The sequence below is a fragment of the Myripristis murdjan genome, chromosome 2 (genome assembly GCF_902150065.1).
Source record: "Myripristis murdjan chromosome 2, fMyrMur1.1, whole genome shotgun sequence".
Classification (NCBI taxonomy): Eukaryota; Metazoa; Chordata; class Actinopteri; order Holocentriformes; family Holocentridae; genus Myripristis; species Myripristis murdjan.
Window position 1 is genome coordinate 11,070,939 of NC_043981.1, and position 16,294 is coordinate 11,087,232.

At 41.9% G+C, this 16,294-nt stretch overlaps 1 protein-coding gene across 5 annotated transcripts in view; it reads left to right on the plus strand.

Annotated features, from left to right (window-relative positions):
- The window catches only part of LOC115374752 (multidrug resistance-associated protein 4-like), a 54,313-nt gene that overhangs the window by 26,798 nt on the left and 11,221 nt on the right, over nucleotides 1-16,294 (plus strand). For 4 of the 5 annotated variants that reach the window (XM_030073872.1, XM_030073854.1, XM_030073863.1 and 1 more), the window contains 14 exons: nucleotides 740-989; nucleotides 3,199-3,306; nucleotides 3,867-3,956; nucleotides 4,150-4,341; nucleotides 7,268-7,362; nucleotides 7,669-7,755; nucleotides 10,100-10,196; nucleotides 11,274-11,474; nucleotides 12,712-12,849; nucleotides 15,019-15,056; nucleotides 15,197-15,294; nucleotides 15,400-15,546; nucleotides 15,795-15,874; nucleotides 16,043-16,193. In XM_030073872.1, the coding sequence (XP_029929732.1) occupies nucleotides 740-989; nucleotides 3,199-3,306; nucleotides 3,867-3,956; nucleotides 4,150-4,341; nucleotides 7,268-7,362; nucleotides 7,669-7,755; nucleotides 10,100-10,196; nucleotides 11,274-11,474; nucleotides 12,712-12,849; nucleotides 15,019-15,056; nucleotides 15,197-15,294; nucleotides 15,400-15,546; nucleotides 15,795-15,874; nucleotides 16,043-16,193 (1,772 nt within the window). Of the gene's footprint in view, nucleotides 1-739; nucleotides 990-3,198; nucleotides 3,307-3,866; nucleotides 3,957-4,149; nucleotides 4,342-7,267; nucleotides 7,363-7,668; nucleotides 7,756-10,099; nucleotides 10,197-11,273; nucleotides 11,475-12,711; nucleotides 12,850-15,018; nucleotides 15,057-15,196; nucleotides 15,295-15,399; nucleotides 15,547-15,794; nucleotides 15,875-16,042; nucleotides 16,194-16,294 lie in introns of those variants that run through there. The other variant, XR_003929659.1, reaches the window with a different exon arrangement.

The following is a 16,294-nucleotide window of genomic DNA, read 5'->3' on the forward strand; positions in this document are numbered from 1 at the left end:
TGAAGTCACTGTAGTCTGGATGTAAGGCACAAAACTAGAATGCCTTTTCACAAATTAAGCAGAACTAAATACAATGACTTGTTTTGAATTCTCCTCTCAGTGTGAAACAGGGCTACTCCTGACCTCCTCGCTTTGAAAAGAAACGCATCAGTGTGCACCCTCAGTTGGTGGAAAACACAGGGGCAGAAGCTCACAAGGGGACAGTTGTACACTTTAATACCCTTACGTTATGATTCTGTGCTTGTTGTAACCATTAACGTGTTGTCAGTACGATAGTCATGCTTAGTGTCAGGCTTCTTTAACCTTTAGCCACAGATTTCTGACAGTGAAGCAATACTAGAACAAGAAGCAGTCCCCATAGTTTAATTGGTTTGTCAAAGATAGATTTATTCAAACAAGTCTATCAAAATACATTATTACCTGTGGAAATTTTCACTGCGGCCACATTTAAAGCAATGTACATTCAATACATGTGGAAATATGCTTTTTTTTTTTTTTAGTGGGTAAAGGTATTGGTTTGTTTAATATATTGTAGAGGATCATATTGTTCATTTAGTAAGTTGTAATTGTCTTTATAGAGCACATTTCTTAGAAAGGATGTCATTCATGGATTTTTAGGGGGTTAAAAACTTTTGAGGAAATGGGCTATAATAACGCATTTAGTTATACACTGCTGATAATAATATCTATAATATCTAGACCCTGCTTGAAACCTTTTTCACTTTCTGTATCTTGTTAGAAAGGAGATCTCCAAGATCATGAAGAGCTCCTACCTACGAGGCCTCAACATGGCCTTCTTCTTCACAGCTAGCAAGATCATCCTCTTCATCACTTTTACGTTCTACGTGCTACTGGGAAACACGATCTCGGCCAGCAGCGTGTTTGTCACAGTGTCACTGTACACTGCTGTGCGACTGACCGTCACCCTCTTCTTCCCCGCGGCCATCGAGAAACTGTTCGAGTGCCGTGTCAGCGTCCGCAGGATAAAGGTATGGCGGCAACACATTGCCACTTCAGACCTTATCAATGTTGACATCACCATCGGCTTAAGAGCTTTTTGTTTTAGAAGTTTCAAACTGTACGGGCCTTTAGTTAAATAATTATATATGTCTGTCAAGGATGTTTGCTGTTGGATTACATCCATAGATTACATGATCTGGTAAATAGCAAGTAATATAAAGACTGGCTCTAAGGTCAATATTGTATGTATGTTAACAGGACATGTGCCTAATGACTACATTTGCATGTTGCCTACTTATTAAAAAAAAAAACTTCTGCACAGAAACATTTGACTAAAAAAAGAAGGCTAATGTATTCTCCATCAAGACGACTGATATGATAGCCTTCCTGCTCTAAAGTGTGCTGTGCTTGAAGTGCCTCACTTCCATTGTGTAAACCAGATATTCACTCATAACCCAGCCAAACGATGCAGGCAGTTTGTCAGCTGGAGTCTGAATGAAGAGCATATGTGTCATGGCATATATATTAAAGCTTTATCTGATCAAAGGCAACCAATTTATTGGCAAAGGCTTGCCTTAGCTCTTTCCACAGGGTTTAATTTTCAGTTAGGCTATTCTCCATGTAGACAAATTAACTGGCTGTGTGTATATATAGTCACAGAAAACTATTTGAGTTGACAGGTGTGTGTACACATGCATGAAAATCCCATTACTCCAGCTGTCTCATTTGTTAAAGGCGGGAGTAACAGCAAACATCCTTTTGGTATCTTATAATCACGTTGTTAGATAAGTGTGCTGCCTTTATCTGGAGGGAGAAAAACATTTTTTTTTTATTTGTGAAATCCGTATCTGAGAAAAGATCTCTTAATTTTGAGATCATTATCTAATAATTCTGAGATGATGATGCTGATGAAGCCGGGCACAGATGATGATGATGATGATGTGTGCTGGTATAAGGGCATTTAATGTTGGCATTTAATTTAACAACACTGGTGGCTTATGAGTGTTTCTTGACCACCACATCGCCAGTTTTAATAAGTTCCTCTTCAGCACCCTTCAGCATGGCATTCCTGGCTGCATTCCAGGATTTCTCCCATTTTTACATGTTGACAATTTTAAATTTTTAATTTAATTTAATTTAATTTTTTAATTTTATTTTTATTAGATAATATGTAATTAATTTGAAGGATGGAGAGACAGGATTTTTTTTTTTTTAAGGTTATGGTTAGCTTCAGTACATTACTGAGTGTTAGTTGTGCCTCTTTGTTTCCTTTTCACAGTGTTCACTTTTGTAGCACACAGCTCTCTCATTTACTCACTACACTTGAAGCGGAAGGTTATTTATTTATTTGTTACTGCACCACGCACTGTGGTCTCAGACCTCTGACATACCAGAATGTCTGCTCTCAAAGCGTTTAATTACACCACCATATGAGAAATTAATGCAACATTAATGATCTATTCTGGCTGACACTTCAGGGTATGTGCATGTTTGAAATGTATATCCACGTACGCCTGGGCTGTATACATATCAGTGCAATCAGACACTAAAAGTCTTTGGGATAATGAAATGGTATTTCATTAAAAGGATAAGAAAGGACCACCGTGCTCTGCTGCACCCTGTTCTCTCGCTGAGATGAGAGTACAAGTTGCTAAGCTCTGCTAAGTTCATTCAAGTTTCCATGGCTGCCGGCCCCACACGGTGTCATGTTTAAATGGTGGAAATGACATGGTGCTGCCAAGCCGCCACCTTCTGTTTTTTCTCCCTGTCTTTCTCTCATAAGGTTGTGCAACAATCTTCCATTAGTCGCACATGTCACCTCCCTAAAGTGCAGGTGATGTCTTTACAAGCTGCTTGAGTTTAATTTTAGACTTGCAGTCCTGGCAGTTGTTCATAGATGCCGGTGTGAAACATGACCTGATCACTGGCTCACCAGGACAGTCAGCATATGGACTCATGTAAAAAGTAGCTTGATTTACATGATATCTGCCTGCTCAGTGATGGCCAGTGAGACACTGTTGGAGGTGATTCAGAAATATAGGTGATGTTGTCTAATGACATCACCTGCTAATTACCTGATGACATTACGCTGATTAGACAAGGTAGTAGGTTTGATGGTTATATACAAAATGTATATACTGAAGGAAGAGTTGGAGACCTAGTGATGATGCTTTTTGGGGAGTAATAATCCCTTTTGAACCCTGTCCTTATTCTATACTATTCATCTTTACAACCAAGGAGTTCTTGCTGCTAGACGAGATCACAAAAAACAGCGCTCTACTGCCGCGGGAGGAGAAAGGGGAGGCCTCTGTGGAGATCCAAGACCTGATATGCTACTGGGACAAGGTCAGATACTTGAGCTCAATGGAAACAATACACACTAAGCATGGGGCTACAGTGTACACAATCTCTCACACATCATTTCATTTTCTGTCATGTGCTTGTTTGATCATTGGTGAAGCAACTCCAGTGCTTATCAGTGAGCCAAGGTTTTCCATATTGACTTACACCTTACAGCTTGCATGAATCTAAAAATGTCTTCTTGAAAAGCACATTACTTTATGATTTTTTTTGCCAATTAAATTATTATTTTACACACTGCATTAAACACATGCATACTTCACTAAGATGTCTATCTATGCTTCAGAAAAGAACTCTCACTATAAACTATGTGGGTTTTGCTGGTCTGACAAATGCAATATAGAGCAATCATGTCAGTTTATTTGTTAATGTTGTAAAAAGTCACCAGAGACATGTTATGTTTATAGCTATGGTGGAATAAACAGGGTTGTATTACTGTTTCTTGCATCATGCTGTAGTAAACTGAGGTAATTTTCAATCTGTATGGATATGGAAGCCATAATATGTATCATATCACTTAAATATTTATTTTATACGCCCTGCAGAGTCTGGACGCTCCATCTCTGCAGAACGTCTCTCTCACTGTGAAGCCTCATCAACTCCTGGCTGTAATTGGACCAGTGGGGGCTGGAAAGGTCAGAACACACATTGTATACCCTGCAGGTTTGTTATATATGCACAGTAAGAAAGCAGCAAGACAAAATACTGAGATAAAAATGATTTGAAAAGCATCGGTTATGTCGCTCATATTGAACATCACAAGCATGACAGTGACATCTCTCCACTCCATCAACAAACTCATTTCATGTCTTTATCTGTGCCCACCAGTCATCCCTGCTGAGCTCCATCCTGGGAGAGCTGCCCCACGACAAAGGGGTGCTGAAGGTCAAAGGTCAGCTGACCTACGCCTCCCAGCAGCCCTGGGTGTTCCCTGGCACCATCCGCAGCAACATCCTGTTTGGCAAGGAGCTGAACACCCAGAAATATGAGAAGGTCCTCAAGGCCTGTGCCCTCAAAAGGGTGAGAGGCACTTGCACATCACAATCTGATTAGTTTTTATTTACAGTACAGTGTGTACAAGGAAGTTGATTCAAGTGTGTTGGTGCGTAAATGTGGGGTGCCGGAGCGTTCAGATCATTAACTGTGTAACAAAACAGGACAAGCGTGATCTGCTCTGTGGAGTGTCCCAAAACAAAGTGACACAGTGAAGTCCCGCATGTGAAAAGTACATCTATCTGTCTATCTATTCATCAAGCTAGTCGTATTTGATCATGACAAAGACGGGGAGGGAGAGGAGGTGACATGCGGTGAAGGGCTCAAGCTGGATTTGAACGCAGGCGGTAAGGACTTAGCCTCCACACGTGGTACACGCTCTACGAGGTGAGCCACCGGGAAGCACGTTCAGATTACTGAGAAACCTGAATAAGTTATTTCATATCGGTGTCCGTGGGCAGCATCAGACCCGGTGACCTGTGTGGTTCTGGCTGTTGTTCATGTGGCGTTAGTGCTTGGTGAGAGCTGGAGGGTGACTCTAGATGCTAGAAATAATTTCCAGAGGGTAATATGTCAACCATGTTGGGCACCTGTGTTGGCAGAGTGAGCACTCATGTAAAATCAGCCCGCGATGCTTTCTGGCAGACATTTTAATCAGGGAAAGAGGATAGGGTTAGGGATGAAACCTCACGCGCTGTCAGGGGCTGTAGTCTTCTCTGTGGGTCTTGGGTGCAACTCCATAATTTGATGTTTTTAGGAAGGAAGCAGTTGCTCGTGCTTGGACAACCTAGCATAAGAAAATGATCCCGGCTTCAGCTCATTCAGTGTTGTCTTGTGTTCTGGTGTCCCGTTGTTCCTCACAAACATCGACAGCTTGAGCAAGTCTCTTTGCCTTGTTGAGCTGGCACACACACATAATCTTTGTCTTTTTGTTTTTTAAAATGCCATCAATGACGTGCCAGACTGGCAGCTTTGATTTCAAAATAGCAGTGTGCTGACTCAGTGTGATAAAACATTTGAAAATTGCTTCCTTATTGGAAAAATAGTAAAATAAAATATCACCTGACGTTGAAACATGACACAAAACCATTTTTTATTGACACATAACAGTCATCCATGACTGTCTACCTCACTACTAAGATAAGATGAAACCTCAGTGAATCCAGAGAGAAATTTTGGATCATGTTGTTTCATTTGCTTAATGATCAGAGGAGGCTCTGATTTAAAACTACTACTATTTCACAAAAAAAAAAAGTAACCTGCAAAAAATAATCATGATAATTTGGCATACTAAAAATGTCTTTCTTTTCTAGTGCTTTCCCATTAATTACCACAACTGAGGTGGTGCATTTTTGCTATTTACAAATTCACTTTATTTTTTAATGAGTGATACTTTTGGTCATGCACCTTCAGTCACTGGCCAGCTAACTCACTTGTCATTGCGAGGTCAGAACACACATTATATACCCTGCAGGTTTGTTATATATACAGGGTCAGAATATTGAGATGAAATATTGAGACCAAAATGACTTGAAAAGCTTTGGTCATGTGGCTGATGTTGAACATCACAAGCATGATAGTGACATCTCTCCACTCCATCAACAAACTCATTTCATGTCTTCGTGTCACCTGCGGTCACTGGATAGCTAACCCACTTGTCATTGCAGCAGCTAACACAACAACAGATTGATTTTTGGAAGTGCTCCCACATCGTCTGATAAGTGAGTCAAGGTAGTTCGCAGGAAAGCAAACAAACGGAAGTGCAGAACAAAACAAAAAACCTGAACTGTTTGCTTCTGCATCCCAAAGTCAGGTAGATAAAGCAGAGAGACACACCTAGCAGTTCAGAAGAGCCGGGTGCGCCTTTCTTGTGAACCTGGTGTTGATCAGTTGCTCTGATCTGGAGGCTTATGCAGAAGTCATGTAATGCATCTTTATTTTCTCTTTTCTACCAACAATGCAGCAGATTTCAATTTTTTGTCTGGCTGAAAGTGGCTGAAAAATAAAGCATGTTAAATGTATTTCTAAAGAATTCCTTTTGTGGGGAATGCTGCCGTTTTGTCTTTCCAAAATCCAATTTTAATGTGTTGTGATCTTGTTATAGTCAATTTGTCCTTCATGACGTGTTCGAACTCTGCCGTGAGCTCTGCAGTCTTCATCAGTTTACAGTCACATGACGTTTACGTCTCACAAATTTAGTGATAGTTTCACTTTGAGTCAAATGGACAGACAAGGACATGATGGCTGTTTCTCTGGTAAAAGCATCGCACGAATACAACCCACAGCAGTTTTTACAAGGGAGAGGGCACGCTGGAAGGCAGGCTCAACATTCACTGTGGCCAGAATTGTCCTCATGGAAATCAGTGGAAAACAGCAGCAAAGAGAGCTATAATTTAATTTCCCCATAAATCAATAACATATCAGAGCTACATGAGAGTTAATAATTACATGGATTGGGAAAGCGCTCACTGGACGAAGAGGACAAGAGTAGATGAAGATGTTCAAAAATGTAACCGTTAGGACAAGGAAGAATGCAAACCACCATAACAGCATAACACCATATCATCAGAACAATGTTGGCTTTTGTTGTGATGGTGGGAATACATTGGCGCTATTTAACTGTATAAATAATCAGGATTTAAAATGTGCTCTCCAGGACAGCTGCTGTTGACAGAACTGAGGTCAAAACAGACGCTTGCTAAATGTAGTCGTGGTGCAGCCAGATGCTCGGTTCTGACCGTGTCTTGTTTAGATGGAAAGTCACAAGAAGTATTAATAGACTAAAAAACATCCTCTCTGTCAAGGGGCGCACCCTGAAAATGTTTGTACATTTGGAGGACTGTCTGCCCTTATGTACATATTCAGTGTGATCTGTCTTCTGTATCGGTCTTCGACGTGGGTGGTACAGTGTTAATACTCAAAGGTGTGTGTGTGTGCGTGTGTGCGTGTGCAGGACCTGGAGCTGCTCCCAGACGGAGACCTGACGCTGATCGGGGACAGAGGAGCCACGCTCAGCGGGGGACAGAAAGCTCGTGTTAACCTGGCAAGGTAAGAGAACAGTCATAGCCTAATTACACGCATTTGTTTTCATGTACATAGAGTACCCATATGGGAGGAGTTGACTGCTCCAGGACATTTCTTGCTGTTACATAACTTGGCAGACTCCAAAACGTATCCCCAAATGCTTTTTGAAATACTTGGCTCTCATTATATAGCTCAAAATGGCCAGCTCCACCTGTCTAAAAAAGTACTAAAAATACTAAAAATATACTAAAAATAGTAAAATACATAGTGCCATCCATATTGATCAGTATGTACTGTTGGCCGATTTTGACAAAAATGTGTGTGTGTCAGGGCTGTGTACCAGGATGCTGATATCTACCTCCTAGATGACCCTCTGAGTGCTGTGGATGCTGAAGTTGGGAGACACCTCTTTGAACAGTGAGTGACTAAATGCATGTTTTTACTTTTGCATTCAGGCGTTGCTATAATTACAGTATAGTGGTTGAAGCCGGTGTAAACACTTACCTGAGTCCAGTGTTTTACAGCAATGCCAGGTTTTTTATCTATTCTGCACTAATGAAGCACAGATAAAAAACCGAAGCAATTATGTTTCCTGGGATTGCTGATGGTGTTCAAACCTTTGTTTTAGGATATTTTCCACCATAAAAATAACATATAATACATTTAATCGTCCCCTTAGGGAATTTTTTAACACATGGCATCACATAGTATTCTCCTCCATCATACTTAGCAGCATCATACATACATGCACACATTCATGAACATTGGGGCAGAATGGTATGATTTTACTCCGGTGACTTTAGTGGGAATGACAGCCACCGCACCACCAGTTCCATTTTCACCCAAAAGGATATCAGAAAGATAATGTGATTTCCACTGGAGCCCTCTCATATCTGGGAGACAATCTGCAGGCCAGGGCGTCTCTGCAGCACCACAACTCCATGTACAGCTCACCCCATTTGCACTTTTTGCGACTTGACCTTGAGCATTCTGAGTGGCTCATCACATCTCTACTTAATCAAATATGAAAACAAATCAGTAAACATTATTTGAATACACTATTAATATTTTCTTGTCACTGGATCGTGCAGTGAGCTACAGCCTCTGCAGGCTACGCAGGAACCACAGATGCCACTGGTGTAGCTGCGAAGGGGTTTTGACGCACAAGTATGAATTGGCCGTAACAGTTGTAGAAAGAGGCACATGCAGCACTGGAAACAACTCTCCTTCAGATTTTGTTGAATGCTCCCCCTCACAATAAGCAGCGCTTCCAGTTTGCTGAGGTTTATCAGTCCTGGAATGTGTCTTTAAAACACAGCCGCAACGCTTTGTCCTTTCCAAACCGAGCTGCCATGAGTCGAGCAAATGTATTAATTAAAATGATCAGCATGAATGCATCACTGAGGGTATAACAGGGAAAAAAGGCTGACTACAGACTAGCAAACACTAAGAGGCCACCAATTAGTGCATGTGTGTTTTGATGTATACACAGTGGATGTAGATATGAGGGCAGCAGGCGAAGCTACGAGGTTTGATTCTGAGGCCACGCCCTTAGTGTGCCTCCTGTCTCGCCGTCTAATACCACAATGTCAGGGAATTTAATTTAACCCACCAAACAGGAAAATAGCAGAATGTTCTCCTCACCACTCCCTGGATGTTTGCTTCAAAGCTGGAGCGGAAAGCGGTTGGAGTCAGATCACAGCGGTACAAAGACCTTGTAAAAGTGGATTGGGATTGTGTCTGGATTGTCTTGTAATGTGACCTTTTCCTCCCATTTTGGCTTTTTTTTGTCGGCCTCCCTCTTAAATATTCGTTATATAGATGTTTATCTGGAGTGAAATCCGCACTATTGTTAAAGCCCAAACCCTCAATGTGTTTTCCTAGCCAGATGAAGAGAGTTACAATTAAATCAAGTGTTATTCTTGTAAATGCCAGCCACGTTGGGAAGGCAGGGAGACAGGAAGCAGAGTGACACTGCCTCTGTCAGGCAGACAATGGGAACAGGCCCTGCTCTTCCTCTTACATAACATACTCAAATCTCACAGCCCTCCATGAAACAACAGTGATAAGGAATCGGAAGGCACACATCAATTTAGTTCAACCTGGTTTTGAAAACATTGATAGTCAGGATTTAGTGGGTTTTTTTTTCCCTTTTTCCTTTGTACACTGCATGGCCTGAAACTAAAGTTGCTGAATCATCCACTGTGGCTGGTGGTTAGTAAAAAAAAAAATTCCCAGACATTTTAATGTTTCACCAGACACTTGTCTGTCACACAATATGAAAACCAAAATAGTGGATTTTGTCTTTTTTTTTTTTTTTTCCTTTATGGAATGCTGGTTTGAGAAAGTTTGGTATTGGTCAGTTATCAGGTGTTCTTGTCTTTCTCTGTTTTTTTTTTTTTTTGTTTGTTTGTTTGTTTGTTTTTCATCCCCGCAATGTGTTGACACACCATTTTGAACAGCTGAGTAATGTTGTGTGGGAGCTGAATGTAATTGCGGTAGCTGTGTGACCTTTCATATATATTTGGGAGATTTTTTTCAGCAGCTTGAATTGTGTTTGTGTGTCTGATTAATCAGTTCCCTTTACCTGACACTGACATAAACTAACTGCATGTGGTGGCTGTTTGTATCTCAGATTCAGACCCTGACACTGTATATTTTCATGTAAATATACAAGGCTCTGGCTGCTCTGGCATAGATGTTCTCTCTTTTAGTTGAGCATGTATGCAGTACTGATCTTTACCCCACGTCTTTGTGCCAGGTGTATCTGTGGCCTGCTGAAGAACAAGCCCCGTATCCTGGTGACCCACCAGCTGCAGTACCTGAAGGCCGCCGACCAGATCCTGGTCCTGAAGGAGGTCAGTGTTCTCTGACTGCCAGCTCACTGCATGTCTAGCATGCACACACACAGTTTTGCACAGTGCACTTTCATTTTACTTTTCATTTTTCAACTCAGTGTATTTTGACATTAGTATGAAATGGTGCCATTAATTTACATTGTCTTGCCTGTATGTGTTATCTTACATTACGGTGTAGGGCTGGGCGACATAGCGATATCTTATCAGAATCATGATATGAAGCTACGAGCAATAGTGATCTCTTTTCCAGGGTTTAAAACTGCATTATATAAAAAAAATGCAATTCTGTGAACTTATAAGACTGTCCCAGCTGTTTTATTTTTTGCTCCACCCTGCTCAGTCATCATATCCACATTACTAACAATTATTTAGCAAAACTCTCATGTGTTTAAATATCTTATCAAAGCACCAGCAGTCATTCCTACATGTCGATATCGAGGTATTTGGTTAAAGATAGCGTGAGACCTGGTTTTGTCCATATCGCCCAGCCCTACAGTGTATGTTTTCTTCAACTCTGCCACACTCACAGCTGGGTTTGTTCCATGGTTTGCAAAGACACCAGATATGTCCAGCTGAGTCACAGTGAAATATGTATAAAATCATGCACATGACATCTAGATTTTTGTGATGTAATGGTAATGGTTGTACTATACGGTAAAGAAAAAAAAATTCATTCAAGTAGCTTCACAGATTTTAAGGAACATTCAAGGGGTTAATAGCAAGAATACATTGTTGCTCTCTACATGTGAAAAGGAACACAAATGTGTTGTCCCAAACTGACGGATTTTAGAGAAGAATGAATACACACAGCTTAAGTTTGACACAACACAATGTACATAGCGTTTTGTACATTCCTGCACATTTTCCCCTCCTCCATCCCCTGTTTAATGTTAAATGAATCTATGGAATGCTTGCATGTTGTAAGAAAGTCAGGCTGTGTTTTCACATCCAAATTTCATCCATAAACACATCGCAGAGTCTTGTGCATACATGTTCAGACTGGGTTTAGGTGTAGTGGTATGTAAACACAAGTGCAGATATGCAGGATATCTTAGGTGTGTGTATGTGTGTGTGTAGGGGCACATGGTGGCGCACGGGACCTACGCTGAGCTGCAGCGCTCTGGTGTAGACTTCACCTCCCTGCTGCAGAAGGACGAGGAGGAGGAGCAACAGGCTCCTCACGACATCTCCACTCGCACCCGGACCCTGTCCCAGAATTCAGTGCTGTCCCACACATCCTCGGTGCACTCAGTCAAAGACGGAGCCGACCAGCTACCAGTAAGTCACAAACAATGACACACACGGCCCAAATGCGTTTCGACAAGCAAGCTTTTACTGATGGAGTGAAATTACCTGTGCTGCTTCCACTGTCCCACAAGTGGGCAGTGCTGCCCAGTCTAAACCTGGCACCGCTGGGGTTACTGCAGTAACATTGTCCTAAAATGACCCTGCCGGCATGCCAGTGTCCGGTCTTGTAATAATTTCACCTGCCATGCACTTCTGTACCAGCTTGCTTTTACAAACGTGCCACTATGTAAGATAAGATACTTTTATTGTCATTATACACGTATGAACAACGAAATTAAGGTGCACAGTCCAGGATGTGGACTCATAAAAAAGAATAAATAGTATAAAAACAATATGCGTCACCCACACAGCAACATTCATTCACTGACCACACAGCGAAACATCACATACAAATGAGTACCAATGTTTGTCGTAGTTGTTTTTTGTAGTTCATATCATTTGTTCTTACTGTTTTTCATTTTATTCTAATCAGTTCTATACTTTTGTCGACTAGTCGTAAAAATAAAGAGGCGACTACTAAGAATAAGGAATAGGTTCAGTTCGGCAGTTGTTTGAACATTTAGTTAAACTTTTGTTATAACTCAAAGTAACAAGATGGGACTGATGCAATGAGCATTTTGGCTTGGCAAACAGGAGCCACACAGGATCACTCAGATACTTGTTTAAGTGCCTCGGCACCCACCCAGGTGCTTTCAGTTAGCTGATTACCTGACTGAAGGTCAACCACAACAAGTTTTAAAGATGGCAGTACTTTTCCCGCCCTGATGGTATGTCTAAACTGTAATTGTTGTGCTGATAAGATGATCATCAATCTTAGTCTGAACAGTCCTCAGCAGAGGTAACGTCTGGCAACATTATAGAACATGTCAGGCAACATACCTTAATGCATGCCCAGGTCCTTCAAGTTTGGGCTAAACACTCAGGGTGCTCCACCTTTTGGATTTGTTTCTAATGGTATGTCTGTACAGTCAGTGTGGTTAGAGATGTGTGATATAAGGTGACAAACAAGTAGATGCTGAGAAATGTTACCACAAGTGCATACTGCAAAAGAAATGAGGGTGTAGGCAATAGTGAATGGGCCATCACCCTAAATGACCCTGGGATTTCCCTGTTTAAAGTAGGCTTTGGGTCTCTTTTGTTATGAATAATAAGCTGTGCACAGTGATGACAATGCTTGTCCTTAACTGACCTGGTGTGCTCCATCCAGCCAGAACCGGTGCTGACAGTGGTGGAGGAGAGTCGGGCCGAGGGCACCATTGGTGTGGGCTTGTATGTCAAATACCTGAGAGCTGGAGCCAGCGTTGTACTGCTGCTAATCGTCATAGTAATCAACATTCTGGCTCAGGTAAGGAAAGTCACAGCCCTGTCAAAATTTCACCAGTTTCTCAAAAGCAATGGAAAGACCTGCTTTTATGTGTGATGTACAGCCATGCTCCACTGCTGCCCCTGCCACAGATATGCTCTTGTATATTAAATTATAACAAAATTATAAAATCTTCATAGATACAGATACACAGGAACATAATCAATCAGTATTAATTCCATAAAGCATTTGAATTAATAGCAAGTAAAACATCAAAAGGACCATACCAGTGAAATGGGTTGATGGCAAAGCAGTTACTGAGTCAGACCAATGACAAGAAGTTTGTAGATTCAGCCTTCACATTTTGTGTTTATGACATTTTAAAAGATAATCATCATGGCTCCCAGTTATTAGTAGCATACCCATCAGATTTTGTCAGCTGAGTCTAAAGGGTTCTCACTTCATTGGAGTTTTACACTGCGCTTGTTAGTGTGTGTGTGCAGTTGTGGGTCATGAGTTTGAAAATATTTGGGAGCTCCTGTGTTCAACAGTGCTGTGGTATGAATGTGAGAACAATGTAACATCTGAGATGAAAATGTCATTTTTAAAATGTTTATTCATTTGTTTATTTGTCTGGGACATTGCACATTAAGTGGGGGAAAAAACTAAACGAGTTAGTCTGAGAGGCTAATTTTCCTGAGCATTTCAATGAGCATAATTGCCAAACACTGCTGACCTGGACATTGTTAGCAACCTGAAACCTTATCTGTCCAAGCCATTGATTCTGTGGCTGTATGATATCGAAAGGCGATACCTGTGAAGAGTACAGTGGCCCAGAACATAAAAAAGTGAAGGGGTAAGCTTGCCAGGAGATGGAGGATTTACGAACTGTAATAGTGCAGTTTAAAGCATTGGTGCAGACTCCGCCTTCCTCACCCACCCTTCAGGTGGCTGCCTGGCATTCAGGTGAGGATGGGGAGGGTGTGATGTTGACAAGGGCTTCAAACTCTCTGTTTCAAGCCTGTGAAAATGTATTTAGCCCCAGGGAAGATCCTTCCCCTGAACAGTCATTTCAGGATGCTGAGCCTGTGAGTGTGGAAGCTAACCACATGCACACACACGGCCAACCTGAGCAGCGTGTGCACGCAGCAGAACTTACTTTTCATTTCGAGGCCCGCATTAACAGATTAGAGCAGCTGCAGAGCCTGCCCTGTGTGAGCAGCACATCTCAGACGCTGCTTGAGCGTTGATTCAGAGTTTACATCTGGAAGTATGTCTGTCATGTCTGTTGGGAGAAGAGCTTGTTGCATGCGACACAGCAGACCACTTTTATTGGATTGTTTCTGTATTCAGTGTTAATACGAGCATGCCCGACTGTGGAGCAGGTAGAGAGGATTCAGGGTCACTCTTCCTACCTTGGGGCAAGTTTGCCTGTCCAGACATGACTCAGGCTGCTAAAGATGCCAACAGTGGCCTCAGCAGTCACACCCCTGGGGCTGCTGCATCACACCCTGTGCTGAGGTGGCACAACAGCCTCGACATGAATCCTTGTACACACAGGTGGGACAGCACGTTTCTGTTGCTCCTCTTGGCTCAGTCCCAGGGAGGCAGGAGGTGGTGACAACTGATGCCTCACCTCATGGTTGGGGGGGGCAGTATGGCAGAAGAAGTCAGTCCAGGGAGATTGTAGACTTCAAACTCCTGTCTACATGGCACTGTAACACTTCTTGCCCTTTTAAAGTCATCAAATTGTCAGTATAAAGGTTTTCGTTTCAGTTTCATCCAGGACACTGTGTCTCCATCATTCCTCTGTCAGCCTGATGAGTTTCAGTATTTTTTTTACTCTGTAAAAGCAGCAGCTGAATACAGAAGAGTATGTATGGCTGTATGGCTCCTGGTGGCATGGTGGACTGGGACATGCACTATGGGGCTGCGGTGCGGTGACATTTTCCGGATGTCCCTGGGGCTAAAATGAATGTTTGCATAAAAACAAAACAAACACAAAAATTTGCTTGGACTTGAGCCAGGACTTAAATACAATAGATGCTGTTGTCATACCTGACAGATGCTGTGTGGCACAGCTTTTATGGAAAGTCTTTTTTGAAATGGGTTTACAGAAACTGCAAACTTTACATTGACCTGTTTTTGTTCAGAGTTCAAGGTGTTAAACATCAGATGCAGTTTGACTTGCATGTCTGTTTCTATGTGCAGGGAGCGTATGTTCTCCAGGACTGGTGGCTGGCTTACTGGTGAGCATGAAATTAATTTCATAAACCGCTGGTCTGTAAAATAAACTGTTCACATTGAAATCCGGTGTTGTTAGTTTATTTACAGATCATTGCTCTTGCATTGATACATACTTTATTGCTATCACACATTGACTCATCAGGGCTGGAGAGCAAGACAAGCTGACTCAGAATAGGAATCACACCCAAAACAACGCCACCACAGAGCTGGATACCAACTTCTATTTGAGTATTTATGCAGGTAATCTGAAAACAGACATTGACAGTGTTTTAGTCTGCAGTTGCATGTCCCCTATGTGTTATTTCAGTAACATACAGGAGAATATCCTGCCGGTTGTTTTCACAGGTCTGACTGTAGCCACCATCATTCTTGGCTTTGCTAGGAATTTTATCCTATTCAATGTGCTGGTGAAATGTGCGCAGACCCTGCACAACCGCATGTTCAGCTCCATACTCCGCACACCCGTTCGCTTCTTTGACGTCAACCCAATTGGTAAGCAGATGTTTGAGCATGAGCACCACCAGTGTGTTGCGTGCATTTACTGGGGGGAAAAAAAAAAAAACTTTTCTCCTGTCACTTGCAGTAATGATCTGCTGACTGAACACTTAATTTGACGTTATTTGAAACTTCACTTTCTGTGAACACATAAAAAAAAAAAACTTTTCTTTGAAATAGTGGCAGACTAGAATTTAAGATAAAGACAAACATTTTTCAACAGTTTCTCTCTTTTTGCGCCCTAGGAAGAATTTTAAATAGGTTCTCTAAGGACATCGGCCAGCTGGATTCTAATATGCCGTGGACCTTTGTGGACTTCATTCAGGTGAGGGACACATTTCACATTGATAGCCCAGTCGCTAATAAATGCATCATATTAGTCATATTTTATCCGACTGTAGAAGCAAAAGTATTAAAAATTGTAAGGTAAGCGTCAAAGGTTCTGCATAGGACCAACGCTAAAGACTGTTTTGCTTGTTTTTGCCTTGAGCAGGTGTTCCTGCAGATTCTTGGCGTCATCGCCGTGGCAGCATCAGTGATCCCATGGATCCTCATCCCCGTGCTCCCCCTCCTCATTCTTTTCTTATTTGTTCGTCGCTACTTCCTGCAGACATCCAGAGACATAAAACGCCTGGAAGCTACAAGTGAGTTTTTCACGGTCCGTTTGTGTGCACATAAATTCATGTGAAGATGAGAGTTTGGGTTGACTGCTGACAAGAAATGACTTGTTATTTTGCTCTTGGGG